We start from the raw sequence: 27953 nt of genomic DNA on the forward strand, positions 1-27953 counted from the left end.
TGAATAATTTGGGCAACAATATGCTATAATGTGTTTAATAATAATACATAATTAAAAAGCCCAGTGTTTGCAATATTACAAAGTTTCTTAATATCCAAATAGGCTACAGTCCTACATAGTGTGGCTGAATGAATGTGTTGGTGTCCAAATAGACTCTCTTTTGTTCACTACAGAATTCTTCTACCTCCAATTTTTATTTTTTTCGCACCTCTCAGATGGCAAAACATAAGAAAGAGGTGCTAAGGCAGCAGAGGGTGCAGAGTCTGAAACACTTAAACACTGGGTATATTTGCAATTTCATATATTTAGATTCCATAAATGTACCAAATAATACAATTTTATATGCTAAGCTATAAACGATGCGTTTTATGTTACTAAAAGAGTTAAAGAAGTTTAGCTTTGGTAGGAAAGAAAGTATTGAATATATTTCAATTTTTCCTGAAATTTCTATCCACCCCCACCCCCCCCCCACCCACAACACACACTGTCTGCACTGCTAGCACTGTGCGTTGAAAACAACATGGTTGTAGAATTCCTGCCAAACAACTCTTAGCTGAATCCCTTTCCCCATCTCTGCTCAAGAGCTGCGTTTCAAAATATCAAGACATAATTTCAGGGCTTAACCTAAAAGTCATGCTGGGCTAAGAGATGCAGTGAAGCAAAGTAAAAGCACTTGAAAAGCAGCAAGGAAATAAAATTCCACTAAGCAGCAATAACAGACAAGGTCAAAAAGGCGATTTAAAAACTCCTGGAGGAAAATGTACAGCCCTTAGCAATTGCTCGGGATTGTTTATTGCCATACCTCAAGACTTTCCCCAAAGAAATGCCCAGGAGTTAGAAAGTGACCTACATAAATCCTTTATCAATATATTCCAATTTAATGTACAGTTTGCCTCCAAAAAACTTGCTGTCTCCACCACGATGCCAAAGCTCAGGGTCATGATACGAGAAAGCAAAGATGCTCGGTTGGTGCCAGCCAGCCAGACGCCCTTCCCTACAGACAGCAGACATTCAAAAGAAGCTATTTACATTCAGATTGGGTAACCGCTACTTTAAAATCCTTTCACAGTGACTGGAGCTAAGCTGATAACCACCGCTTATCAGCCATGTTAGAAACTGTCCCTGTTTAAAAGCCTTCCAAGTTTACAACTGCAGAGAGACGATCCTGACCTCCCAGAAGCACCAGCTGGGATGAGAAAGAAATAAGGAAAGGCCCCGCCCTGCATCAGAGGCCAGGGAGAGTCCTGTTGTGACACGACAAGGATATCGAGACTAAAATAACTGCAAGCACAGGTAATGCCATGAAGGCAGAGAGACAGTGAATGCCTCTCATCCCGAGAGCTTAATGCAGGCCGTGGTCAAGCAACTACCTCGGTTCTTCTCCCAAATGTCCTTCATTTGGGTCCCCTTCTCGCTACACAAATGCTTTGATCGCAGCCAAGGGCCGCTACACCTGACGCCCTCTTCCACCATCTCACCCTTCTAGAGTGACTTCAGAACAAGAGAACTATAGGCGGCAAATTCGTACAGGCAACACGGAGTCTCTGCAAAGTGGGGGAAGTCTGCACAGGGGTTGGCAGGAAGAGTAGTCAAACATACACATGCCGCACTGTCTTTCAGCTTCGGCCCTTTGTAAAAGCGGCCTGTACGACTGGGACCGGGTGACTGATGCACATGAGGGATGGAGCGCCTCGCCTGTTCTAGGGGCAATGCAAAGATTTCAGTGTGATGGTGTCAGCTAGGTCTCCCACCATCAGCAAAGACCTTCAGTGCCGTCAATACTATCTAGAACCAGAATCCACAGAAAGCTGTGGCGAAAGAACTCACGTCACTCCACTAGCTGCTGTATGGCAGATTCTCCCAGAAGCAAACATCTGCAAAGGTGGAGGTACTGGTCCAGACTAGGGATTGACTCAGAGCAGCGGCTATCAAGTTGAAACCTACAGCCTTCTGGTTCTTGCACATCTCCTGGAAAGGGGCAGGGGGGGGGGGAGATCTCCAACCTAGAGTTCATCCTACAGGGATGGAACTTGAAGAGAATCCAGTAAGGTGGCTGGGGCCTGTTACAGACCAATAACAATAAACTAACAATAAAACAGACCATCAAGGAATCTCAAAAGCAAAGCAATGCAAAGTAAAGGTCTGTCTATTGTGTACATCTGCTTTCACTATTTCAAGCATTAAAACCTGTGAGATAACTAAAGCGATGGGCATGTGAGGCAGAGAGAAGATGACAGAAAAAGCCACAAGAAAACTGCCACGCAAGCCACAGGTTCGCCTCCTCCCATCTGCGGTCTCATGATCACTTGCTCCTCCCAACCAGTACATCCCAGCTGTGTTTTCTCTCCAGCTAAAAAAAATAATGTATTTCAGCTTCCCATTACATTCTAAACACCTCTCTCGCATAGTATGAGCTACGTTCTGAAGCACTGCTGGACTAACCAGATCTCAGTGAACCGTCTTAGTCCTAACAGTGGCCTCTGGAAAAAGGGACAAGCAGCCGGCTCTTGTCCCCCGGCTAGCCACTGGAAGGGGGGTGGATGCCAGTAGTCCACTGGATAGTCAGGGTTTTCCAGCCGTTGATTTTCTAGTATCTGTGCAGGGCATGAGGACCCACCTGCAACAGTGACTGAAGTGACCCAAGAAACGATGCTCCCAACTGCCCTAACTCATGAGGAGGCCCCTCCGCATATTCCGTCACTTCCTCCACGAAGAGTCCTGGAGCCCCTCAGCCCTGTGTCGCGGGTGCACGTGTGCGTTTCAGAACTCATTCGGCGGCCCCACATCGCAGCGCTTCTCCGTCCCACGCCAGGTCCTTCTCCGCCAGCATTCTGCTTGGCTGAATCTGAAAGGAAGAGACAACTTTGTAGAGGACAACGTCTGCCGCTTTGATGGCCCCTGATGAGGGCAGAAAGGAAGCGTGTGTAAGTTTTGCAAATAAGTTTTGTTTTGTTTTTTAAATGCTGACAAGACACATTCCAGCTCATGGTGCCAGCTACCCTTCAACTGCCAAGAACAGTCAATAAGAAAGGCAAGGAGAGGGGAGGCGGCATGCAGGGCCGATGCCAAGCGCCACCAACTCACTGGAGCAGCAGCAGCAAACGGGTGGAACAGATAACTCCTCAAGCTGACCGTCCAGGACTTGGAGATAAACTTAGGGTCAGAAGCCATCCCTTCACAAAGTCAACAGGCACCTGAGCTGGGCACTAGCAGGAGAGGCTTCATGGCTCAGAGGCTGAGATGTGATCTGAGTAGATCTTTAGCCGTTGTAGATTTTCCGGGTTGTAGGACCTGACGTTTCGCTGTGACTGGCATCCTCAGAGGTATACACAGAGAGTAATAATAATATACTTTATTGTCATTGTACATAGTACAACGAAATTAAGATGCAATCATTCGGTGATCTACAACCATACTCATATACACTCACACAACCATTCACAACCATCCCATAACTCCCTTAAGGTTCACATTGCAACTTAAACCACCAATGTCACCCAAATTCCAATTCATACAGCATTTAAAGCAATAATAGCTCTCGAATAAAAACTGTTTTTTAATCTGTTTGTCCTTGTTTTAATTGTCCTATATCTTCTACCCGAAGGCAGCAGTTCAAACAGGGAGTGTTCAGGGTGTGACAAGTCCTGCAAAATGTTCTTTGCTTTTTTCAAGCATCGAGAACTATACAATTCCTCCATGAATGGGAGAGGACAGCCAATAATCTTCTGGGCTGTGATGATAACTCTCTGGAGTGCTTTCCTATCCACAGCCGTACAACTGGCAAACCAGGCACAGACACAGTATGTTAAAATGCTCTCTATTGAGCAACGATAGAAAGACGATGGTACTCCGTCTTTCTGTGCTATACCTCTGAGGATGCCGGTCACAGCTACTGGCGAAACGTCAGGCCCTGCAATGCCAAGACCACGGCCACACAACCCGGAAAATCTACAACAGCTAATGAACTCCGGCCGTGAAAGCCTTCGACAACATATTGAGTAGATCTTTGTTCAAATTCACCTCTTACCACAAACACCCCTCTGGCTTTATACAAGGCACTGTTTCCATCTGGCGTTGGGCGAGGCAACGCTTCCATCTGCCTGAGCTCCCCCATCTGCAAGGAGGCCTTCACTCTTCTGGAAAGGTGTTCAGATAACCTTCTTCTCTTTGGCATGTCTTCCCTGATTGTTTTGAGTAACCTGCACTGCTGGGTTTATAAGCCATTACCAGTTTCCCTGTCTGCTTTCTTTTTTTCTTTTTTCTTTTTTTTGGTAAACAAATTTTATTTTCTCAGGAATACAACATATAAAACATTTCATTCTATCAATTGTCTACCCCATTCCCAGTTCCTCCCCTCCCTCCAATGGCTTCCCACAATGCTTCCACCCCTGCTCCAAATTACTTCATATCATCAACAATATCAGTTTTTCATCATTACAATCTAAAGATAACATCGTTTGACTTAATATTGATCTAAACATATTAAGTTTTGTTTCACATCCCAGTTCTTTTCCAGATAAATTTTAAAATCATTCCATTCTCCAAAAAACTCATCGTCTTCTTTGTTATTCAGTTTTTTTGTAATCTTATCCATTTGTGCCATGAACAGAACTTTTTGTATCCATTCTTCAACCTCTGGTACCTTTTCTATCTTCCAAAACTGAGCATAAATCATTCTCGCTGTCACTATCAGGTACCAGAGTAAAGTTTTTTTAGTCGTATTGACTTCTTCCATTTTGAGTCCCAAAAGCAGAATTTCCGGTGCTTTTTTAAAAGAACATTTCAGTATTTTTTGCATTTCATTGTGGACTTTTGTCCAAAAGTCTACAGCTTTCTCACAAGTCCACCACATATGATAAAATGAGCCCTCATGCCTCTTACATTTCCAACATTTGTTTGACATATTTTGATTCATATTTGCAATCTTCTTAGGTGTCATGTACCACCTATACATCATCTTATAACAATTTTCTTTAACATTAGTACATGTCGAGATCTTAATAGAGTTTTTCCACAAATATTCCCAAGTTTCCATATCCACTTCCTTATTCATATTAATAGCCCATTTTAACATTTGTTCTTTAACAGTTTCATCTTCAGTATACCATTTTAACAACACCTTATACATTTTAGAAATATTTTTTCCTCCTCCACTCTCCCATACCTTTTCAATTTCATTTTTTTCCTCTCTAAAACCATAGTTTTTTTTGTCAGATCTAAAAAGATCATAAATCTGCATATATTTCAACCACTCATATTCATATTCAATTTCATTCTGCTTTTTCATTACCCACTCTGTTCCCTCTTTTTTAATTAAATCTCTATATGGCAACCAGTCTCTACCTCGCTGTCTTGAGTAAGATATCAACACTTCTACTGGTACAATCCACAATGGTCTTAAGTCACTCTGGTACTTCTTATATCTTGTCCATACCATATACAAAGCTTTTCTCACCAAGTGAAGTTTAAAAAAACTGTCCATTTTTATCTTGTCATACCATAAATATGCATGCCAGCCAAATCTACAATCATGCCCTTCCAACCCCAACAATCTGTCATTTTCAAGCTTCACCCATTGATCCATCCATGTTAGACAAACCGCTTCATAATATAGTCTAAGATTTGGCATTTGTAGACCTCCTCTTTCTTTGGCATCACAAAGTATTTTCATTTTGATCCTTGGTTTCTTGCCTGCCCAAACAAATTTTGACAACTCTTGTTGCCACTTGGCCAACAAATCCGTTTTATGCAGAATTGGTATTGTTTGGAACAGGAACATCAAACGTGGTAGGACATTCATTTTTATAACTGATATTCTTCCCATCAGTGATAAGTTCATTTTATCCCATTTCTTAAAATCTTGAGTCAGCTTAGTCCATAATTTCTCATAATTATTCTTATATAGGTCTATATTTTTTGCCGTTAATTCAATTCCAAGGTATTTTGTTTTTTTAACTACTTCACATTGTACCAGTTCTTGTAGTTCCACTTGTTTTTGTTTGATCATGTTTTTACATATAAGTTTTGTTTTATTCTTATTTACGTAAAAGCCGGCCAATTCTCCAAACTCCTTTATTTTTTGAAAAAGCAATGTCAATTTTTCTGTTGGGTTTTCCACCATAAACATTACATCGTCTGCAAATGCTCGATATTTGTATTGGTGTCCTTTATGTGTCAAGCCCTTTATTTCTTGATCGTACTGTATTTTTTGTAAAAGTATTTCCAATACCCAGATAAATAATAACGGTGATAACGGACAACCTTGCCTTGTTCCTTTCTGTACTTTGAAGTTATCTGTCAGTTCTTTATTCACATTTATTTTAGCTCTTTGTTCAGAATAGATAGCTTCAATACAATTTCTAAAATGTTGTCCCGCTTCAATCTTTTCCATCATCTGGTGCATAAAATTCCAATTAAGATTGTCAAAAGCTTTTTCTGCATCAACAAACAGAAAAGCTACTTCTTTTTCTGGGTGCTTTTCATAATATTCAATTGCGTCCATTACTATTCTTACATTGTCTCTAATCTGCCTTTTGGGTAAAAAGCCCGCTTGATCTTCAGAAATTACCGTTTGTAAATAGTTTTTCACCCTTTCTGCAATAATTTTTGCAAAGATTTTATAATCGTTGTTCAAAAGAGATATTGGCCTGTAGTTCTTTACATTTGTTGAATCTTGTCCTTCCTTTGGAATCAAAGAAATAATTGCTTCTTTCCATGAGTCCGGCACCTTTTTGTTTTCTCTTATTTCGTTGGTTAAAGCTTCCAGGACCGGGGAAATTTCTTCTTTCATCTTTTTGTAGAATTTCGCTGTAAATCCGTCCGGCCCAGGCGCCTTCCCCAACTTTGTCTCTTCTATTGCCTTCATCACTTCTTCTTTTTGAATTGGACCATTTAATAAATCTTTGTATTCCTTACTTATTTTTGGTAGTGGAATCTCCTTTAAATATGTTTTAATCTTCTCAAGATCAACTCTAGTTGTTTGGAATAGTTTAGCATAATACTTGAAGAAACATCTCTTTATTCCATTAGGATCAACGAACTCTTTTCCATCTTCTATTATTTTGGTTATCATTCTTCTCTCTCTTCTAGCCTTAAGTTGCCAAGCTAAGTATTTTCCCGGTTTGTTCGCCCCTTCAAAAGATTTCTGTTGTAACTTCTTTAAATTCCAATACATTTCCTGATTCCAAGTCTCATTCAGTTGTTCCTTCAGCAACTTTAATTCTTTAATAATTTGCTTTTTTCCAGGCTTCTTTTTTAATTCCTTTTCTTTCTGAGCAATTTTTTCTAACACTTCTGTTTGTTTTTGAAGTTTTTCCTTTTTTTGCTTCACGTTTTGCGAGATGAGAATTCCTCTCATCACCGCTTTATAAGCATCCCATACAATCTGTATCGGTGTTTCTTTATTTAAATTTTGTTGAAAGAATTGTTTCGTTTCTTCCTTTAACATCTCAATTACCGTTTTCTTATCCAACAAGTCTTCATTAATCCTCCACAGAAAGGGTTTTTTCCTTTCTGTGGAACTCCATACCACCGGATTGTGATCTGAATTACATCTTGGCAAAATTTCAGTCTTATGTGTTTTCATTGATAATTCTTCAGACATCCAAATCATATCAATTCTGGAAAAAGAGCAATGTCTATTGGAATAAAAAGTAAAGTCTTTCTGCATCGGGTTCCATTTCCTCCAAACATCTTCTAATTTTTCTTGCTTAACTAATTCAAAAAAATTCTTTGGCAATTTTCCGCTGAATTCGTTGTCCTTTTGTGGTTTTCTGTCTAGACGATCTATTGTCCCATTAAAGTCTCCGGCCATAATAACTTGCTCATAAGTCAATTGTTGTAATTGGTCAGTTATATCCTTAAAAAATTTTTCCTTTGCTCCATTGGGTGCGTACACGTTGATCAACAATGTTTTTTTCTGCTGAATCATTAATTCCACACCCACGTATCTGCCATCTATGTCCTTAAAAATTTCTGTAGGTTGTAACTCCTTCTTCACATATGTCACAACTCCTTTTTTCTTGTTTGAGGCCGCAGAACAAAATTCAATTCCAAATAAAGCATTCTTTAAATATTTTATATCCTGTTTTCTAATATGTGTTTCTTGCAAGCATATCACGTTGCATTTCTGTTTCTGTATCCAATGATTGATTCTTTTCCTCTTGTTTGGTGAATTTAATCCATTAACATTCCATGACAACAATTTGTACTCCATTATGCGTTTTATTTTAAAGTTCTCCAAAGACGTCCGCATTGTCCGCCTTAAATTTATAAAAGTCCATCATCGATCTGATCTGAATCCTCCCACCTTGATACGTAAAGGATAAACCTTGTGGAATCTCCCATCTATATCTGATGCTCAAAGCTCTGAGTTTGTCCGCCAAGGATTTATACCTTTTCCTGTCTTGCAGTATTGTTCTTGGGAGTTCTCTCATCACCATAATTTTGTTTCCCTCTATTACAAAAGGGACGTTGAATTGCTTCTTGAATATCTCCTCTGTTATTGATCTTGTTACAAATTGTACAATTACATCCCTTGGTAAATTCTTCTTTTCTGCAATTCTGGAGTTCACTCTATAAATCAAATCAAAGTCTGAGTCCATTGACCCTTCCTCCTCGCCCAGAAAAGCCGTTATCACTTCCATCATTTTTTCTTTTAAGTTCTCATTCTCTGTTTCCTTAATGCCTCTGAATCTCAGATGAGTCTGCATCCTTCTGAACTCCATCATTGTCTCTGATCTTGTAATTTGTTGAGTCAAAGAATCTTGTTTCTCTTCTATTTTTTGTATCTTCTCCTCTGTCTCTGTAGTCTTGGTTGCATTTGCTTGAACATCCTTCTTAACTCCTTCCATTTCTTGCTTGATTGAAGTTATTTCTGTAGTAACCAATTCCTTCAATGCTGTTATGTTCTTCTCTTGGACTTCTTCTAGATGTTTCAGATGAATCTGAGTTTGCTTCTCCAGTTGGTCCCCCAATGTTTTTTCTATCTGCTCCCCCATGGCTTGTATTGCCTCTGTCATTCTCTTCTCCATTGCTTCCATGGAGGCTTGCATCTCTTTTTTCTCTCTTTCTCTTGACATTTTGGGGGTTGAAGTAGATCCAATCCTAGGTCTCACAACCGGTTTAAGTTCTGGGTCTGAGTCGGCTCTTTTCTTGCCTCTCCTGGTCTCCGTCTTGGCGATTTCTTTCCAATTCACAGATTCGCAAAATAAAGCACTCTTCTAGATGATAAGATTTAGTCCTCCATGCCTCTCTGTTTACGCTTTCCAAAGACCCTTAGAAATATATTAAAAAAGCAAATTTAGTTGAAGTCCTCCTCAAAATGTCGGGCGCAACTTCTCTATGGTAATTTCATGTAGAGTAGGTCAAATTGATACTTTGCAGGCCCTTCCTTCCGCATACAACTCACTTCCGGTCCGGCACCTTTAAAAGTTCCACTGTCTTCCTTTCGCTAATGCCCGTCTAGGAATTCAACTTCCTGGATGTTTCACACGGACCTCTTTCTTTGTGACACCAGCCTGCTCTTCCCACGCTATTGTTCGTGAGTTTCGATTTTACAGTTGCGCACACGGCTCCATCTTCACCACAGGAATGTTAAACAATAAGCGTTTTTACAGTTTTTAAAGGCTTCAATCAACTTTTTTCTCTCCGGAATCGGATTTCTGGGATTTACTATTCATTTTCCGCTCAACCGCTTAATTCAAATTGACTCCAAACTCAGTTCAGGTAAGCGGCACGTTTTTGTTATCTAGCACGTTCAAAACGGGTTTCGCATTGTTTCTTTTAACTCACAGTTGTTGTCCTTCTTCAAAGAGGTCGGCTGACGAAGAATTTATGCCGGTAATCCGGCTCGATCGGCCACTATAGAGTTGCTTGGCACTTGCCTTCTTCGTGGGAGGAGGTCAAAGCCCAATTCAGCTTCTTCCGAAGCTGGATTACGCCAACCTCACACTCCCTCTAGGGCGCTGCTGCCTGCTTGTCCCCCCCCCTCGCTGGGGAGTGATGCGTTGGGCTGTGTATTGCCCAAACTGTCAAAAGTGGCCGTCGCTCGCTTCGCACGATCGCGAAACGCTTCAGTCCTCCATCTTAGCCAGACCGGAAGCCCCCCCTGTCTGCTTTCTTAATTGCTCCTTGTATTGATGTTATGCTGGCTTCTTTTCTGACTTGAGTCTTTTTAGTTCTGTCAGTTATGTCTTCTAATTAAAGAAGAGCCAGTGTGGAGCAATGCTTGAAGGGCCGGATTCAGCCATGAAGCTTTCTAGCGACCGTCAGCCGGTCACTCCCTCTCAGCAGAACCGACCCCAAAGCAGAAAAAAGAACAGAGAAAAAAGATCAGACATGCTGCCCCAAGCATAAAAAAGCAGTTGGGGGGGGGGGGGGGAAAAAGAAGAGATTGGATTTATACCCCCAGGTGGGGGGGGGGGGGAGAAGAAGAAGAGATTGGATTTATACCCCATGGCCCTTCACTACCCAAAGAAGTCTCAGAGCAGCTCACAAACTCCTTTTCCTTCCCCTCCCCACAACAGACACCTTGTGAGGCAGCTGGGGCTGAGAGAGCTCTAACAGAAATGGCTCTTTTTCAAGAAGAAGAAGAAGAGGAGGAGGAGGAGGAGGAGGAGATTGGATTTATACCCCGCCCTTCACTACCCAGAGGAGTCTCAGAGTGGCTTGCAAACTCCTTTTCCTTCCCCTCCCCACAACAGACACCCTGTGAGGTAGGTGGGGCTGAGACTGACAGAAACTGCTCTTTTTCAAGGACAGCTCTTATCAGAACTATGGCTTGCCCAAGGTCATCCAGCAGGTGCAGGCGGAGGAGTGGGGCATCAAACCCGGTTCTCCCAGATTAGAGTCTGCGCACTTAACCACGACGCCAAACTGGCTTTCACACCAAACTGGTAGATTCACTTCTGTAAGCCGACCAGTGTTTCATCTATGGAAGGAAGGCGGGAGACAAATTCCCCGAGCAAAGCAAACTAATGTACTGGCCTAAATGTCAAGGATCAAGGTCCAGCGTATAAGGATTCCAAGGTAATGTATGTGAAGCCCTTTGAATTCTGAGTGTGTTGCCTAAATGCCTAGTGATATCCTCCTTTCTAAGAGCTGCCAGACAGAAGCAGCTTCAGCAAAATACAGCTACACATCCGTCCGGGGCTAGGAGTGAGGTCATTCTCAGCCTGTATAGCACGTCCTGCCTCGGCATATTATTATTATTATTAATTTAGGATTTGTATCCCGCCCTCCCCAATGGGCTCAGGGCAGGTTCCTACAATGTAAATATAATACAACAAAATAAATACAACACAATTAAAACAACGTTGAAACAGGTAAAACATACAACTCTTATAAAAAGCCAGATGCCTCAGTGTTTGATAGTACTGGGAATAAGTTTCCCAGAGATCTGTACAATTTGGGATCTCAGGCTATAAAATAGGGGCCGACCCAAGCTGTAAATGGGGCCAACCCAAAGGGGGGGGGGACACGCCCGCTGCCTCAACCGAAAGCCCAGTGGAAGAGCTCCACCTTGCAGGCCCTGCAGAATTATAATAAATCCCGCAGGGCCCTGATCTCACTCAGGAGCTCATTCCACCAGGCAGGGGCCATTTGCAGGTGCTGGACTTGACCGTCCAAGCCTCCCCCCCCCCCCCCTCTGTTAAAAACCCTTTCTTAATTTTATTGAAATCTCCTGAGAAGGAGCCACTCTTACCCAAGTACCTTACCTTTGTGGAGGCAGCTCCTCAGTTCTGCCTTTACCTGGGGTGGCCAGGAAATTTACACCCTCGTAAGGATGTAGAACGAACAGCTGTAAAGCTTCCTTTCTCTGTGGGCTCTTGGCCAATTTACAGCACTGTTGTGACTTCATTTCGTCTACTTGTGGCTGTCCGTTTTGTTGTGAACTCTTCAGCCCCCCAGCAGCAGTAAATAAATAAGTAAAGCCAAAGGGACTTTTTCAAGCACTACAAAAACCCACCCAATGATAAGCAAAAGGGTTCTTGGAACCAATTCTGTGTAGCTCAAAAATTAAAAAAAACGGGGCAAGACTGCAGCTGGGGGCAAGGGGGTGCCTTGGCTCCGGAATCCAATTTAATTGCTCCTACTAGGAAAGACAGCCCAGGCTAACCCGATCTCACCAGATCCTGGAAGCTAAGCAGGGTGATCAGTATTTGGGTGGGAGACCATCAAGGGAGCCCAGGGTCACCACACAGAGGCAGGCAATGGCAACCACCTCTGTCCATCCCTAGCCTTGAAAACCCCATGAGGGTGTCACCGTTAAGTCAGCTGTGACTTCACGGCACTTTCTGCCACCACCACCACTGCTAGGAAAGAACTGAAGACACAGCTCTGGAATAAGCCCTGGAGTGTTCAAATGCAGAGGAAAGTTCCTGCCCACTCAAGGAACTACAAAGTCTTACCTGGAAGTGCTGGCTAAGGCCAACGAGGGACTGCATTGTGTGGCTGTAATACCCCAGGAGAAATTGCCCTCCTTCTGTGGGGAGCCCTTCGGTGCTGAGATAAACCTAGGAAGAAAAGGCAGGGGGCTGGTTGACTACAACGTCAGAAAAGAAGAAGCCAACAACTGACCCTCCTGGCTGTTTCCCCCTCACCTGCTTAGCATCCTCCCCGGAGGAAATCTCATTGTCCTGCACCCAGGCATAGACCACGTAGTCGTTCGCATGCCTGAAGGTCACCTGCAAGGGAGGTTTTTTTAAAAAAGTGGAGGTGAGCTTCTTGTGAAGTGGAAGGCTTTTCCTGTGGGGACAGCAGAGCGAGTGGGCCTGTTTCCCCACTCAAAGGTGGCAAAGGGTACGGACAAGATCACTGTTATCCCCCCCGTTACAGAGATCTCCTTGATCCTAGTCCCTGTCCTCTACATCACAGTGGCAGAACTGAAATCCAGGCCAAACCTCTCCTCACTATACCGGTGAATCTCTTTGGAAACAGGAATTTTGTCTATGACTTACATGTACCAATTCTCTCTGTGTGCCTCATTTTGTTACAGTCACAGGCAATGTTCCCTCTAAGGTGTGGAGTCCTGTGAGCAAAAATTCTACTTTGTGAGCTACTGGCATTAAAGTTGTGAGTGAGTGATCTGGCTACGGCATAAATTAACTTGCTCTGGAGCCCTCCTTCCTGAGCTAAGACAAAAGTGTGTGAGCCAGAGGCTAAAAAACTGTGAGCTAGCTCACACCAACTCAGCTTAGAGGGAACACTGGTCACAGGTCTCCCCCCCTGCCCCTTGGCTTTCCAGCTTTTGACACACACCGAGGCAGTCCATGGCGCTTTGCGTTTGTGCCCAAAAAACAAACAAACCCTAAGCAGAACATGGTTTTATTCTCTCACTCCTCTTTCCCAGTGCATTTTGTAAGTTACCCCTCTTCTTCCCTGCACTTGGATTTCCTCTTGGGTGTGTGTGTGTTTTTCACCTATTGCAAGAGCCATTTTGTGCTTGCCCCCACCACCGTGCCAGAGTCCGGAAGAGGCCCACAGCCTCAAAAAGGCTGGGAACTCCTGAACTGACTTCTCTGCAGCCGCCGATTCCAGAAGCCCCAATCGCATGAATGCTACAGTGCTACTTCCAGCGCGAGGTTACCTTGTACAGGCCGATCCAGTCCCAGGCACTGTGCTGAAATTCAGAAAGGGCCGAGTAGCTGACAATTGCATCCTGTTCCGTGCTCCAGTCACCCACGGGGTGCAGGGTGACCAACGGGATGGATACCAGCGGCTTCAGCTAGAGAGGGCAAGGAAAAAGCCAGGAGCCTCCGGTGGCAGCACTGCCCAGGACTATACCCACGCCCAGAACTCTCTGCTGCTGAGTAACAGTTCCCTGGGTGCTGCTGCTGGCAAGAAGGAAAAGGCAACCCAGTGATCCTTAATGCTAAGAAGGGACTGAGAAACAGCTCTCCAATTCCATTATGGCCTGCAAGCCACCCACACAGGCAACAGGCTGTAACAAAAGGCAGGACGGAACCCATTTGATGTGAAGAGTGGACTTAAGGGAATAAGCCTTCTCCCTGTAACTTGAAGAGATGGCTTTACAGAAGAAGAAGAAGAAGAGATTGGATTTATACCCCGCCCTTCACTACCCAAAGGTGTCTCAGAGCGGCTCACAGACTCCTTCCCCTTCCCCTCCCCACAACAGACATCCTGTGAGGGAGGTGGGGCTGAGAGAGCTCTGACAGAAGCTGCTCTTTTTCAAGGACAGCTCTTATCAGAACTATGGCTTGCCCAAGCCCATCCAGCCAGGTGCAAGTGGAGGAGTGGGGAATCAAACCCGGTTCTCCCAGATTAGAGTCCGCGCACTTAACCACTACACCAAACAGGCCAGAAACCATGCCTGGAAAGAGGACCCCTTAGCCTATTCGCCCCTCCTCTGGCCTAGAAAGGCAAGTCAATATTCACAGCCTGAGGGGGACAAACCTCAACCCCACCCCACCTACCTCCAGCCCAAAGGTCCCCGTCACGGGCTTGTGATCGCTGATGCTGTAGCTCATATGGCTGGCATAGCTGTGCATAGACATGGAAATGGGCTGCTTTTCCGGCACCTCCCCTGCTTCCGAAGCATAGGGCAGAAGGCTCTTCACCCTCCACAAAATCCGATCTGTCCAAGCGGGCTTCCGTTTCTTCCCACTACAAAAAAAAAAAAGAGCAAAGGGGAGGCAGCAAGAATGGACCGGTTTCTTACCCATGTCTCCTATCAGGCGCAGCAAAAGCGACAGAGGACGAAAGGCACTGCAGTGACAAAGCAGTTACAGGAAGCCACATTTGTGTTACACGTACAAAGCAGATCTCTAAGGGAGGAACAGAGAAGGGTTCTTTCCATCAACTGTGAATCAACATTAATCATCGGAGCAACTAGAGGGGAAAACAGCTTTTCCACCCACGGCAGGCTACTTGGGAAGTTGCTATGGGAGTGTCATCGGTACACAAAAGGCCACGTTCACCAAGTGCTTGGGGGAGGGTTGCCCACAATTAGGATAGTACACCTTGGATATTTCCCCCCTCCCCAGTTTTGGACACCGTGCTCGTCATCAGGAACATCAAGAGAATGGTTCTCTGTGGAGCGCTTTGGAGAGAGAGAAGCAAACGATTGGTCCCCAGACACCATCCTGGACCACATCCAAAAAGCTGTCAGGAAAGTATGCAAGGAGAACCGCCCACTGAATTCTTATCTCCTGAAGAGTCGACATCCTCACTCCCTCCCCACCTGAAGGGCTTGACAGGATTAAAGTTCTTTACCAAGCAACCAAACTTTAATGCCACTTGGTCCAAGGCAAGCAGAGCCCAGCTGACTCCACAGCATCCGGCAGAGAGGCAGACGGTGCCCTCCGGAAGCGTCGGGCAGCCCTCCTATCTCATCCTGCCCACCCAGGAGGCCCAGTGGAAATGCAAAAGTGCCACATCAGAAGTATGGGAAATACCTCTGAACAAACTGCACTGCAAAGGACAGGTGTCCTAAGGCACCAATTTCATGGTGTGTCTCCTGGGTGATGGTGGGGGTTTACTCCCCACTGCACATAAAGAGTGAGTGGCTCTTTTGCTGTCAGAACAGTCACGCCAACTTGCTACAATGAGGTTAGGTTTCTAGCGGCAGAGAAAAGAGTAGTAGAATCATCTCAGAAGCCAGAGATAGTCTAGCAGGCTACAGTTCCAGGTTTGGAAGAGAATCACAGGAGAGCTCCTTACTTAAACCAAAACAGCATCTTCTGCGCCCTGGAAATACAAACCCAATATTAACACAAACTGTCTACATTTCGTCCTCCATTTGGGACTCACTTGGCGCTGTTCGTCTTGAGGAGGCCAGCCCTGCCCCGGTTTTCCCCACAGGGCCCTTTCTTCTTGGGCCACATGGCCTACTGCTTTAGCCTCAAAGATCCATGAGCCAGATTCCACAATGGGGGATGCCCCACAAGCATTTACCTGGTGTCATACTCATTGGAGTAGAGGTCAAACTTGTAGGTGGGTTTGAACTGTAGAGGCCCCTCTCTGAATTCCTGAAGAAAGGCCTCTTTCTTCTTGGCCATATTTAGCTGAATAAACAAGAAAAGGTTGTTTAGGAATGCCAACTGCCCAGCTGGAGCAAATTACAGGTTACTGGCCTCTTTCTGTTGTCGTGGCGGGAGGGAAGAAGACACATAACAGCAGCAAAGAGGAACAGGCCAGACAGGTCCAAACACTCTCCCAGGCAGGAATCCCAAATAGATATGGATCGATAATAAGGTGACACCCGGCAGAGCAATGTAAGTGTATGAAAAAACTGCCATAAAGTCACGTAAAGTGGCTACAAGCATGGACGGCTTCAAAAGGGAATTAGATAAGCATATGGAACAGAGGTCCATCAGTGGCTATCAGCCACAAGGTATAGATAGGGACTCTGGGGCAAGTGATGCTCTGTCATCTTGGTGCTTGGGGGGGTCAACAGTGGGAGGGCTTCTAATGTCCTGGCCCCACTGGTGGACCTCCTGATGGCACTGGTATTTCTGGCCACTGTGTGATACAGAGTGTTGGACTGGACGGGCCTTTGGCCTGATCCAACATTGGCATCTCTTATGCTCTTATGTTCTCTTATGGTATGTAGACCAGTGTTCCCTCTAAGCTGAGTTAGTGTGAGCTAGCTCACAGTCTTTGAGCCTCTGGCTCACACATTTTTGTCTCAGCTTAGGAAGGATGGCTCCAGAGCAAACTAATTTATGCAAGTAGCCAAATCGCTCGATCACAACTTTAATGCCAGGGGCTCACAAAGTAGAATTTTTGCTCACAGGACTCCATAGCTTAGAGGGAGCATTGATGTAGACCTGCCCAGATTTACAACAAGCAATGGAGCATCTCCTGCCGGGAGAAGCCAGAAGAGGCAAGACAGAGGGAAGAACAGGGTGAGATATGCTTGGCATCTGCACGAGAACCGGGAGAACTTAAAGAGGCAGTACCTGATCTTTTTCCCACAGGAGGCTGAATCTGTTGTTGTTTATTGACTCTCGGATGAAATGCAACCCATAGTCTTCGATCCGGAAGTTTAAATCACCAAACCAGAAAAGAACGCTGCAGGGTTGGGAGGAGATTGAAAGAAACTGGAAAAATTGGATAGCTGACATGGCAGAGTTATGAATGAGGGAGGGGGCGGAATTTAGAGACAAAAACTGCAGATCTTCTTAATGCTCAAGTTCCTGATCAGCAGCACTGCTTTGAATTGCACTGTTTTGTTCAATACCTGAAACAATCACGGGAAGCGGCACCCAGCATCAATAACGGCACATTTAACTAAGCAATCAGGCTAACCACTCAGGGGGAGGAGAAAATGGAAGCTCTCTACACGGACAGAGGCACATGCCCTCCTGTCCCAATCACAAGAAGGTTCTTCATAGAGGAACTGAAGATCTATATTCATGCATTCTGCCCCTCGCAGGTCAAGAACAGTGATGGGGGGGGCAATTCACAAAGATTCCCCCCCCCACGAGGACTTTTTTCTATTTTTCCAATGGAAAAATTAGACGTTTTGGGGAGCCCTGAAAAAGCTATGCATTTTTTAAAAAAAAATATAATGAGTGATGTGCTGTTTAAAACAAAATTTTATTTGCTCAGAAGGTAGACTACGAAGGTATTTATGCAAAACAATCTACAGCATTACATAATGGCAAGCAGGGGACCTTATTTCCCTCCCCCAATTGTATCCCCAACTATTTCCTTCCTCTTGCAGCCACAGGGTCCACCCTTCCCTGCTTTCTTCTCCACCATTCGCACTCCCAACCTACCTTTATCAACCCCTCTCCCTGGTCTTTAGCTTCCCTACCAATCCCTCTCTTTTTCTTCTCTCTTACTCACCTACATACATTTTTTTGCTCTCTCAGCTCTATCTCCATCTTTCTCCTTTTCCTATTTCCTTCCTTCCCTCCCAGCCTCTGTCTCTCCCCCATTTGACTGACAGTAACAAAGGCATGGAGACCTTGGCAATACTACTGAGGTTGCAGAGAGAACACCAAAATGTCCACTGAGACCTCACAACAGAGTCTTGAGAGATTTTGGCAGCTATTCGTTTCTTAAAGCTACAGATGTTGCTTCTATTACATGGTGTGTTTTTTCAGAACTATCCTTTAAAAATACTTTAGGGGTTTTTTTCCTGCAAGCATGGGGTTTATCCCAAGTTTTAGGGAAGAAAAACTCATCTGTACATGGCCCCACTGTGTGGATTTTTTTGATCCACGCCCTGGAAACACTTGTCAGATATGTTGATCATTCCTGCATAAACAATGAAAGTACTGATAAGCTCTGCTTAAACAGAAGAAGTATACAATATTTTCAATGATATATTTGTTTAACTATAATTTTTATCCCGTTTTACTATGTATATGATATAGTTCAATGTCATCTTCATCGATACCTTTCTCCCCAGTGGTAACCCAATGGACTTAACATAATTCTTCTCTCCTCCATTTTCTCTAGAACAGGTATGTCCAACAGGTAGATCATGATCTATCAGTAGATCGTGGAGGGGTCAGAGGTAGATCACCAGCCCCACTTGGTCTCCTGGTTTGCTGAACAGGTGTTTGGGGTTTTTTGATGATTGTTTGGTGGTATTTATTGGTGCCAATATGAGGAATTCTTATTTTTACTTTTAGAACTGCACGTGTGGTTTTGGCATCATTCAGAGGTCTTCAGTTCCTGTTGATCTTTAATACTTTGGGACAGTGACAGTTTTGGACCAGATTCAGCCAGTGTTTATACTTTATTTTCATGGTAGTAGATCACCAGCACATTTGGCCGGAAAAAATAGATCACTACCTGTTCGAAGTTGGACATTCCTGGTATACATTGACGGTATTGCAATTTTTTTTAAAGCTCAGGCATACCCTTCTGTTACTAGAAGGGACAATTTGCTTCTTGGATTAATTACTGTAATGTAATCCTGAAAACTGGCCAGATGCTGTAGCCAGTTTCCCTAGAACACCCTGGCGAAATGTAGCAACCACTCACTCATGATCCAAGACACCAGGGACCTTTTCGCCTTCAAACTGCTGCATTTCCAGAATGTGTTCAAAGTCGTCCAGCCGTTGCTCCGCATTCTCCATGTGGGCTGGCAAATGGCAGTTCACAAAGCAGACCATGTGCCCGTAGAGAGACATACGAATGGAGACTGCCCCCTTGTTTCCCTGGAAGACATTAGAGACCTGGTTTAACTGCAATGTCCAATTTTGACTTTGTAAAACACAATTATCAGTCTCAACAGCAGTTTGACACTGTTTCAAGGGTGCAGTTGAATGTTTTTGCAAATTAACAGAACTGGTATCTTTGTAGGTCATTAATTCATAGGGCCACACCATTAGTCAGTGACTTGACAGCACATCACACACACACATACACACACACAACACAACACACTGAGAAGCAGACTTGCAAGCACTTGGGCCCAATAATGATACAAAAATTACACCGGATCCAGCAATTTACATAGCACAAGAAAAAGAAATATTGCTGTATACGTTCGTCAGGTTTTCAAGTAACAGTACTATTTTTTAATTTTTCAGGTATATCAAATAAATCAAAAAGACCGAAGTCCTCAAGAAAGAAGTACAAGGACGAACTTTCTCGGGCTTTTGTAGTCCGTTTCGAACAATATCTTTTTCAGACTTCAATTTATGTTGTCTGTAGTGTTTTACACTTCCAATCTTGACTCTGTCAGTGATGTATATAAAGTTTCAAAAGTGGCTACTCATAGCTTTACTGTTTAAAGACCTCCATCCGGATGATATGAAGACATATCAGTAGAGCTTTTCGTTACAATCCTGCACTGCCACACAGATGAAAGTCTGTACGATTTACAAATGCATCTCTCACGGTTTTAGAAACTACACTTCAGCAGATCCCTTGAGACAGGCAATACATTTTCAAAACAGATCAGCAAGTTCTGGATCTTGGCATTCGCCTGGCAGACATACACACAAGCAGCCAACTTAAACATCCCAAATAAAAAAGCAAAAACCTGGAGGTGTAAAACTCCCACAGTACTCAAGACAGCTCACCCAATATCCATACATGCCCGTGCGAGTGAACTGGCTTTGAATGTTCCGTATGAAGGGGACGTGGGCGTGCTTTGCAAAGATCAGGAGGAGGAGACCCTGCATTCGGATGGAAGAAACCTGCAAAAATAAAAATAAAATAAAACAACAGAGAAGCCAACCTGGAACAGGACAGAAGCTCAAGGCAAAAGGCAGGCCCGGTAACTCTGCACATTGGGCTACAAGCCTTGTGGGCCTCCTATGCCTAAAACAGGATAAAAATGGTTTAGGACAGTCTAAATTCTGTGCACAAGTAAAAGTGCTGATGTTCCTGGAAGCCTTCTAGGCTCTCGATCTTGCGAGCCGAACCTTCCGTTCGCCGGCTAACACCTTCCCCACGGGGGGTGGGGTTTGATGTGCCCACCCTCTCTAAGGAGTGGTACCCATTTTATCTACTCGCCGAAGCTTGTGACTAATGCTCTCTCTAAGCTGTGGAGTCTTGTGAGCAAAAATTCTACTTTGTGAGCTACTGGCATTAAAGTTGTGAGCGAGCGATTTGGCTACTGCGTAAATTAGCTTCCTCTGGGGCCATTCTTTATGAGCTAAGACAAAATGTGTGAGTCAGAGGTTAAAAAACTGTGAGCTAGCTCACACTAACTCATCTTAGAGGGACCACTGCTTGTGACCTGCTGTAATAGCTAAATGAATAATTTTTCAGAAATTGAAAGAATTAGCTGCACCACATATTGAAACATGGCCTGAACTAATGTTAGACCTTGTAGTCAAAAGAAAGAGTTGCTGTTAACAAGAAACAAATGTGAAATATCAAAACATTTCGTCTGAATGTGGATTTATTTGGATATCAGCATCTGCATTTATGCATTGCATACAGTATGAGATTAGCTGGTTGCTTTGGGGACTGTCTCAAATTGACCATTCACCTGCTTCATACCATGTTAACTGATGAAGCTGCCTTCTACTGAGTCAGATTGTAGTCCAGGGGTGGCCAAACTGTGGCTCAAGAGCCACATGTGGCTCTTTCACACATATTGTGCGGCTCCTGCTACAGTGGCTGGGTAAACAAAGGGCCGAGGCATGCCTCCCCAATTGGTCTTCCTTTCCCCAGCCAGTGCAGACATAGAAAGCAACTTGAACTTTAAATGCATTCTCAAAGCCACCCCCCCACCAGCCGGCTTGGAGAAGGCATTTGTCTATTTAAATCCCTTCTCCAAGCCAGGCTAGCCAGCAAGGGGGGGGGGCCTGGAGGACACAGTTAACATTAAAGTTTATTTATTTATTTTATTTATTTAGGTATTTTTACCCCGCCCTCCCCGCAAGCGAGCTCAGGGTGGCTTACAAGGGGCGAAAGCCCATACATAAAATCCAATAAAACAATAAAATCATAAGCAACAACACTACTAACAACAATAAAGTGCTTTCAGTATCAAGATGGTCTAGAGTGGTTATGATGGTCTCTTCCAACAGCCCCATTGGGGTACCACTGTCCAGTAGATCGTTCGTGCCAGTCCCCTGTTTATGGCTGGGCCATCAAGGGCCATTCCCGATCTCGATGTTATTGCCACCATTGGTGGTGGTGGCAGCGGAGGCCCCTACGTGAAAGCCTGGCGGAAGAGCTCCGTCTTGCAGGCCCTGCGGAACTGCATAAGGTCCCGCAGGGCCCTGATCTCCTCCGGGAGCTCATTCCACCAGGTAGGGGCCGCCACTGAAAAAGATCTAGCCCTTGTCGCAGCAAGCTTTACCTCCAGGGGACTTGGGATCACCAAACAGTTCTGGGTCCCCGACCAAAGTTGCTTTCTTTCCATCTCTCCCTCCCTCCCCCATCTATTTTTCTTTCCACTTTCTTTCTTTCCCCCTCTCTTTCTTCCCTCCCTCCCTATCTAAAGTTATCAATTTATAATTAAAAGCAAATTTGCATATTTTTCATTAAAACATGTAATATTTGTTTATGTCACAGCTCTCAAACATCTGACATTTATTCTATGTGGCTCTTATGTTAAGCCACCCCTGCCGTAGTCCATCAAGGCCAGTACTGTCTACTCAGGCCTACAGCGGCTCTCCAGGGTCTCAGGCAAAGGTCCTTCATATCACCGACTGCTCAGTCCTTTAGCTGGAGATTCTGGGGACTGAACCTGGGACCTTCTGCATGCCAAGCAGAGGCTCTGCCACTGAGCCATGGTCCCTCCCATTAGGAGGAACTTAAACTTTAACATGGTCAGTGTAGACTGATAAAAGTCCTAACATGAGGAGACAGGTGTGACCAGCCATAGCGATGGCCATTTATGGAGCCAAGGTCGGCTCACCCCAAGTTCTGGTAGGCTACTTGCTGGCAGCGACTCACCGCAGAGTTAAGATTGTTTATCTGAAAACAAGTAAGTAAAAATTTGCAGCGTTGCCTATTTCTAAAACATTAGAGAATAAATTAATAAATAGAATTGTTTTGAAAAAATTAGATGGGCAGGAAAACTTGAGGTTTCTATTGATGTAGGAAGAATGCATAAGGGTGAGGTGGTGGACATTAAACCATCTCGGCCTCCCCTGCCTTTGGTACCCCCCCAATGCCTCCTAGACACTGTTTATTTATTTATTTATTCAAATTTATAGCCCACCCTCCCCGCAAGTGGGCTCAGGGCGGCTCACAGATGGGTAACATATGCCAGTAGTTAAAACAGTAAAAACAAGATAAAACCAACATTTAAAACAACAACATAAAGTGCTCTAGATGTTACAAAAAGATCTTCAATCACGATAGTATCTTGGGGATGGTAGTCCCAATTCCGTGGCCTCCTGGGAATGTTAGTCTCAATTCAGGGGTATGGGTTCCACGCGGTATTATAATAACTTGTCACAGGGCCACTATATTTTAGGTACCTCCCACAATCTGATTATTTTTTCTTTTTTCTTTTTCTACAATACATTTTTATTGATTTTGGAATCTTGATAACAGGTTGTTCAACATACAAGCTGCGGTTATTGAGCAGTAGTGCAACAGATAGTGTAAATACATCGCAAATAGGAAACTACATGAACTTTTAACCTTGAATTTTAGGTTTCTAACTTTCTAACAACAATACCTTAACTCTCTTGCCAGTAGTACTTTGTAGAACTAATCAAGGAACGATGTTTGTGGATAAAAAGCATCAATGTATGTTTGAATTTTACCAAAGGTGTAAAGCATCCATTTCCTTAGGGGTATCATCAAATTGTTGTAGGTACTCTAGTACAGGAAACGAAATAGCCACAAGGGAGGAAGGAACAGGAATTTTGTCAAGTCGCGTAAAGTTATCCGAGAGTTTCGCCATGATGTATAAATCCCACAATTTCTTATGCCATTGGGAAATTGAGGGCGTCATTGACATTTTCCAGTGGGTGGCAATGACTGTCTTGGCTGCAAATAGCAGTATAGAGACCCTCTCCACCACTGAAGGAGCAGAGTCCTGAGCTACCCAACTGTTCAAAAACAAATTTTCCGGAGTGGGCGTAATGTCCATATTGTCAATTGATTTAATTTGTGATAGGACCTTCTCCCAAAAAGGTAGGATTTTGGGACAGGTTACCCAGCAATGCAGGTAGGTGCCTTTGATACCGCAGTTCTTCCAACATTTTGGATCGTGTGTGTCATTTGTGCCAGTTTATTTGGAGTGAGATAACAAATCTGATTATTTTTTATGATTTATTTTTTATTTATTAATTACATTTGCTAGTCCACCCTTCCCTACAAGTACGGCGCTGGGTGGCTTACAACAAAATAATACACAAATCTCAGATCAAAGTTAAAACAGCCCAATAAATACCAATACATAAAAACATCAGATATGAGATGACAAAAACGCAGCATATATAAGATGGCGGAAAGGACTCCAGGTCGCCAGCCTTACTAGAGGGAGGGGTTATGAGGAATGGGGACTTGTGTAAGAATGCCAAACGACACCCCCATCACTGTCCTCAACTGAAGGCCCGGCGGAACATCTCTGCCTTGCATGCCCTATGGAATGGTAACAACTCCTGCAGGGCATGGATGGGTCTTCCGGCAGAGCGTTCCGCCAGGCCTCTTAAAATGTCACAGGAGGTGTTGGATTACTCATGTTTAATGCCATCCTCTTTTAGTCACTTAATTGTTTAACTGTTTTTATAGCTTGGTTTTTATTGTTTTTATTATGTTGTGAGCTGCCCTGAGCCCATTCCTGGGGTAGGGCAGGATACAAGTTAAATAAATAAGCCCCCTGTTGGCCGTACGTCCAGAGATCTATGAGGAGAGGCTCCCTTGGTGCTGTGTCGCATTCAACCGGACCCTAGCTGCTGTATGGCGGGGGGGGGGGGGGGGGGGGCTCAGCATCTCTCCGCACAATTCTGTGCAGAAATTAACTGCCCTGCCAGAAAATCTTGCCAATCTTATCTACTTTAATAATTTCAAAAAGCCCACTGAGGAAATCCTTGATGTGCTCATATTCACTTAGAGAAAGGGTGTCTTTATTAATATACACAGCAAGAAACATTATTGCCCTAGCCCGGAAGTCATCACAACCACCTACAATCTCACAGTGGCATCAAAAACTATGGAAATTATACACTGTGGTGAAGCTCACAGATAATCTAGGTAACATTCTGAAGCCCTCTAGACAGTCCTATTTTTCCTCTATATGGTTAGCTATACCGGAATACTTGTTGTCTCAAGGGGAAATTCGTCAATTGGTAGTTGATCTTGGAATATGTTTTTATGTCTTACTAAGTGATTACACAGCTATAATTCAATATAGGTCAGATAGACTGATTGCTGTTTACTTACCCAGTGACCTGGTACATTGTTCTGTGTTTTGTTTTACGCATTGTATGTATTTTATTCTATTTGAACACACTGTATGTATGGTGTTGATTGTTATTTCTCGAAAAAATGTTAATTGATTTTTTTAAAGCCCACTGAGGCATGGCAGCCTTGGCCAGTGGGCAACCTCATGGTGCCCCCTGCCCCAGCCAGGAAGAAAAGAATGGTCTCAGTACAAAATGCAAGTTTTAACTTATCAATAGAAAAGCCACTTGGTTACCTTGATGTAGCTCAGAGGAGAGAGAATTGTCTCAAAGAAAATACTCCAGGGATCATCAAAAGCCAAGTCAGACAGGAAATTCACAATCTTGGAATTCACTTCCTGTAAACTGAAGTCACCAGGGTTACCCACATATTCTTTGCATATCATAAGGATAAAGACCACCCAACATTACTAGGCAGTCCTAGACACGTCAGCAACTGCCATACACATTTTTTTCCTACCTGTTTACCAACTTAAACAGACCGCCCCATAACTGATACCTACACCAAGCCCCACATAACAAAGGGATGATATGTGACATCACCACAAGATGGCAGAATTCAGCGACACTAAAATCTAGCACAACCCACACAGAATTTCCTGTACTCTTAAGATAACAAACAACTCCATAACCTTTCTGGGCCCAGCACCAATGTTCCCTCTAAGCTGTGGAGATTTGTGTGCAAAAATTCTACTTTGGGAGCTCCTGGCATTAAAGTTGTGAGTGAGCGATTTGGTACTGCATAAATTAGTTTGCTCTGGAGTCATCCTTCCTGAGCTAAAGACAAAAATGTGTGCGCTGGAGGCTGAAATACTGTCTCATGCTAACTCAGCACTATTATGAATGACAGCTCCTTTCTTTCTAAGCCCCCTCCATCCATGCCTCAGTTGCCCCTCAAGCAGCATGGTCTTCGCACAGAAGCCTGGAAAATGTGGAAGGGTGTACTTTGGGCAGGTGTTCATGCACACAGTGAACTGCAGTCTCTTTTCTCAGTTTCACAGGAAGTGCAACCAGATGAGCTCCCTGGGCACCCCAAAAACTGGCGACAGAAGCCCGGAGTCTTATTCCCTAATACTTACCCAACAATGTACATGTCCACTGCCAGTCCTTGCAAATTGAGCTGAAGTAATGAGGTAACATCAGGAGGAGGAGAAGCTGTGCCCACATTCCAGGTTACCAAGTGCAACCTTCCAAGGACAAAACACAACAAGAGACAGCGATGCTAAAACGCAAACACAGATGCAACCACCTTCCTCCTGCCTTGTTTGCAGGCCTTATCTGTAGTCTTGCCCTAAAACTGTTCTGCAGCTAGCTAAGGAATATGGCCCAGTGTCTTGGGGCTTTTCCTGTTTCCCCCCATACAACTCAGAAATGCTTCATATCTGTTGTGCCCAAGACTTCCTCCTGGATCTCATCATCTGAACTGACATCCTCCACACAAGCCAAGAGAATTGTGTAATTTGCTGCTGCAGGTGAAGGTACCTGCTGGTAGCGTTACTCATGTTGTTTAGGCAGAAGTGGAAATCTGGTAGCCCTCCACACCAAGCAACATGATGGATGGCAAGTCCCAAACTGCCTTTCTGGAGTCCAAAGATACCACGTCCCCCCCCAACCCGGAGGAGTCTGTGTCCAGAAAGGTTCTTGGTTATGTTCAGACAAGAGTCTTTTGTGAATTTTCCCTTATGTAAAATTAAGTAGCATAAATTAAGAGCTAAAACTATGGCCTGGCTGAAAGGCAAGGTCCAACAAGGAAAATGCACCTTTTGTTGCTAAACGCAAGTCCTCAACTTGCGTCACAAGGATAAGTGCTGCATTCTCCAAGGTTTAATGCCATTAAGGCCCCAAGAATTAAGAAAAGCTGTTGACTGAATCCAGTCACATGCTTCTACTAGCATACCGCAGCCGCTTAATCTCTGGTTTTCGGATGCATTCCCAGAGTAGGACAGCCAAGAGCCCTTCTGCTAGCTCTAAACACTTATATTTGAAAAGTGGCCACTCATAAACTGACGGGCACATGCACTGGATAATCTGTTTCTGACTAGTGTTTGGAACTGTGCAACAGCACCTGTTACAAACAACTACTGGCATTTAGCATGCCTCAGTTTTTATCGTTGTCACAGAGAAAACACGGAGCACACCATTATGCACAACTTAAGTTTCCAGAGTGTTCCCCATCCCCAATAGGAAGTCTTTCCAAGGGTCATTCTTCAGGCTCAGCACCACTAAATGCAGCAGCTAGGAAGCAGATATGCCAGGCAAGTACCCTCACATAAGGGCATGTCTACTTAAGTCAGGGTTAGCCTGGCGGGGTTTAGCAACATTGCAACTAAAGAACTATGGGAAGCAACATCTGTGCAGCCGTGCACGCCTCCCTCTCTGTTTCTGAAGCCCCAGCAAGAAGGGGTACAGGTCTCAGGTGGCACAACAGGAAGCCCTCTCCCCACCAATCCACTGGCAATCACTATTCCCCTTGCTAAAAAGGGACCCCTGTATCTGGGCAGCCTCTCCAACCTGAGGCCATCAAGCAAAGTTGCCCTCCGCATGGCTGAGATCTTGGCTGCTTCCTTCCTTCTTCCCAGGTGGGCATTTGTATTTATGAGCCATTGTCAGTCATGCTTTTATGACTGGGATCACTGGCACGCCTGGTCCTGCTTCCTTCCACTTGAGCCTCACACAACAATCTCGCGAGGTGGGCTCGAAGCGCCAGTGTGGACAAGCAGTGGGGGGCAAGAGGCTCAGCCCCACCGCTGCCGCCACCCGTTTTGCCATACAGCAGAGCGAATGGCCTGTCAACGAGGCTGTCGTCGTGAGAAGCAGAGGGCGAATGGCGCGCCAGAGCGGCCCGGGAGCGCCCCAGGCAGGCGGCGAGGCTGAGCAGCATCTCTACGGCCAAGCGATCTCCGCCTCCCTCGTTTCAACCTCACAACCACTTAGCGAGGTAGTGAGGCACCGGCGTAGGGCTTGGTTCCCCCCGCCCTCTGCGCGCCCTCAGAGGCGCTCTTGTCCTCCGCAATCGACGGGCGCAGACACACGGGGAGCTCCCCTACCCAGCCCTGCAGCGTGCATGTGGAAGCCGCCGCCGCCTCACCTCAGGCGTTTCCGCCCAGCCGTCGCAGCTCCCCCTTCTGGCTCCATCCCCGGGCC

At 44.6% G+C, this 27953-nt stretch overlaps 1 protein-coding gene across 1 annotated transcript; it reads right to left on the reverse strand.

The window, feature by feature from the left end:
- Positions 1 to 510: 510 nt before the first annotated feature.
- Positions 511 to 27690, reverse strand: INPP5K (inositol polyphosphate-5-phosphatase K). The gene is made up of 13 exons (XM_015421842.1): positions 27581 to 27690; positions 25889 to 25996; positions 25046 to 25154; positions 20010 to 20126; positions 18964 to 19139; positions 16923 to 17034; positions 15916 to 16025; positions 15682 to 15708; positions 14436 to 14625; positions 13589 to 13726; positions 12603 to 12686; positions 12411 to 12515; positions 511 to 2845 (listed from the first exon to the last, which is right to left on the reverse strand). Exons 1-13 carry the CDS (start codon positions 27688 to 27690, stop codon positions 2768 to 2770), a joined length of 1464 nt encoding a protein of 487 aa, XP_015277328.1. The 3' UTR covers positions 511 to 2767.
- Between the last annotated feature and the right edge of the window lie 263 nt (positions 27691 to 27953).

The sequence above is a fragment of the Gekko japonicus genome, unplaced genomic scaffold (assembly GCF_001447785.1).
Source record: "Gekko japonicus isolate JY-2015 unplaced genomic scaffold, Gekko_japonicus_V1.1 scaffold21, whole genome shotgun sequence".
NCBI lineage: Eukaryota > Metazoa > Chordata > Lepidosauria > Squamata > Gekkonidae > Gekko > Gekko japonicus.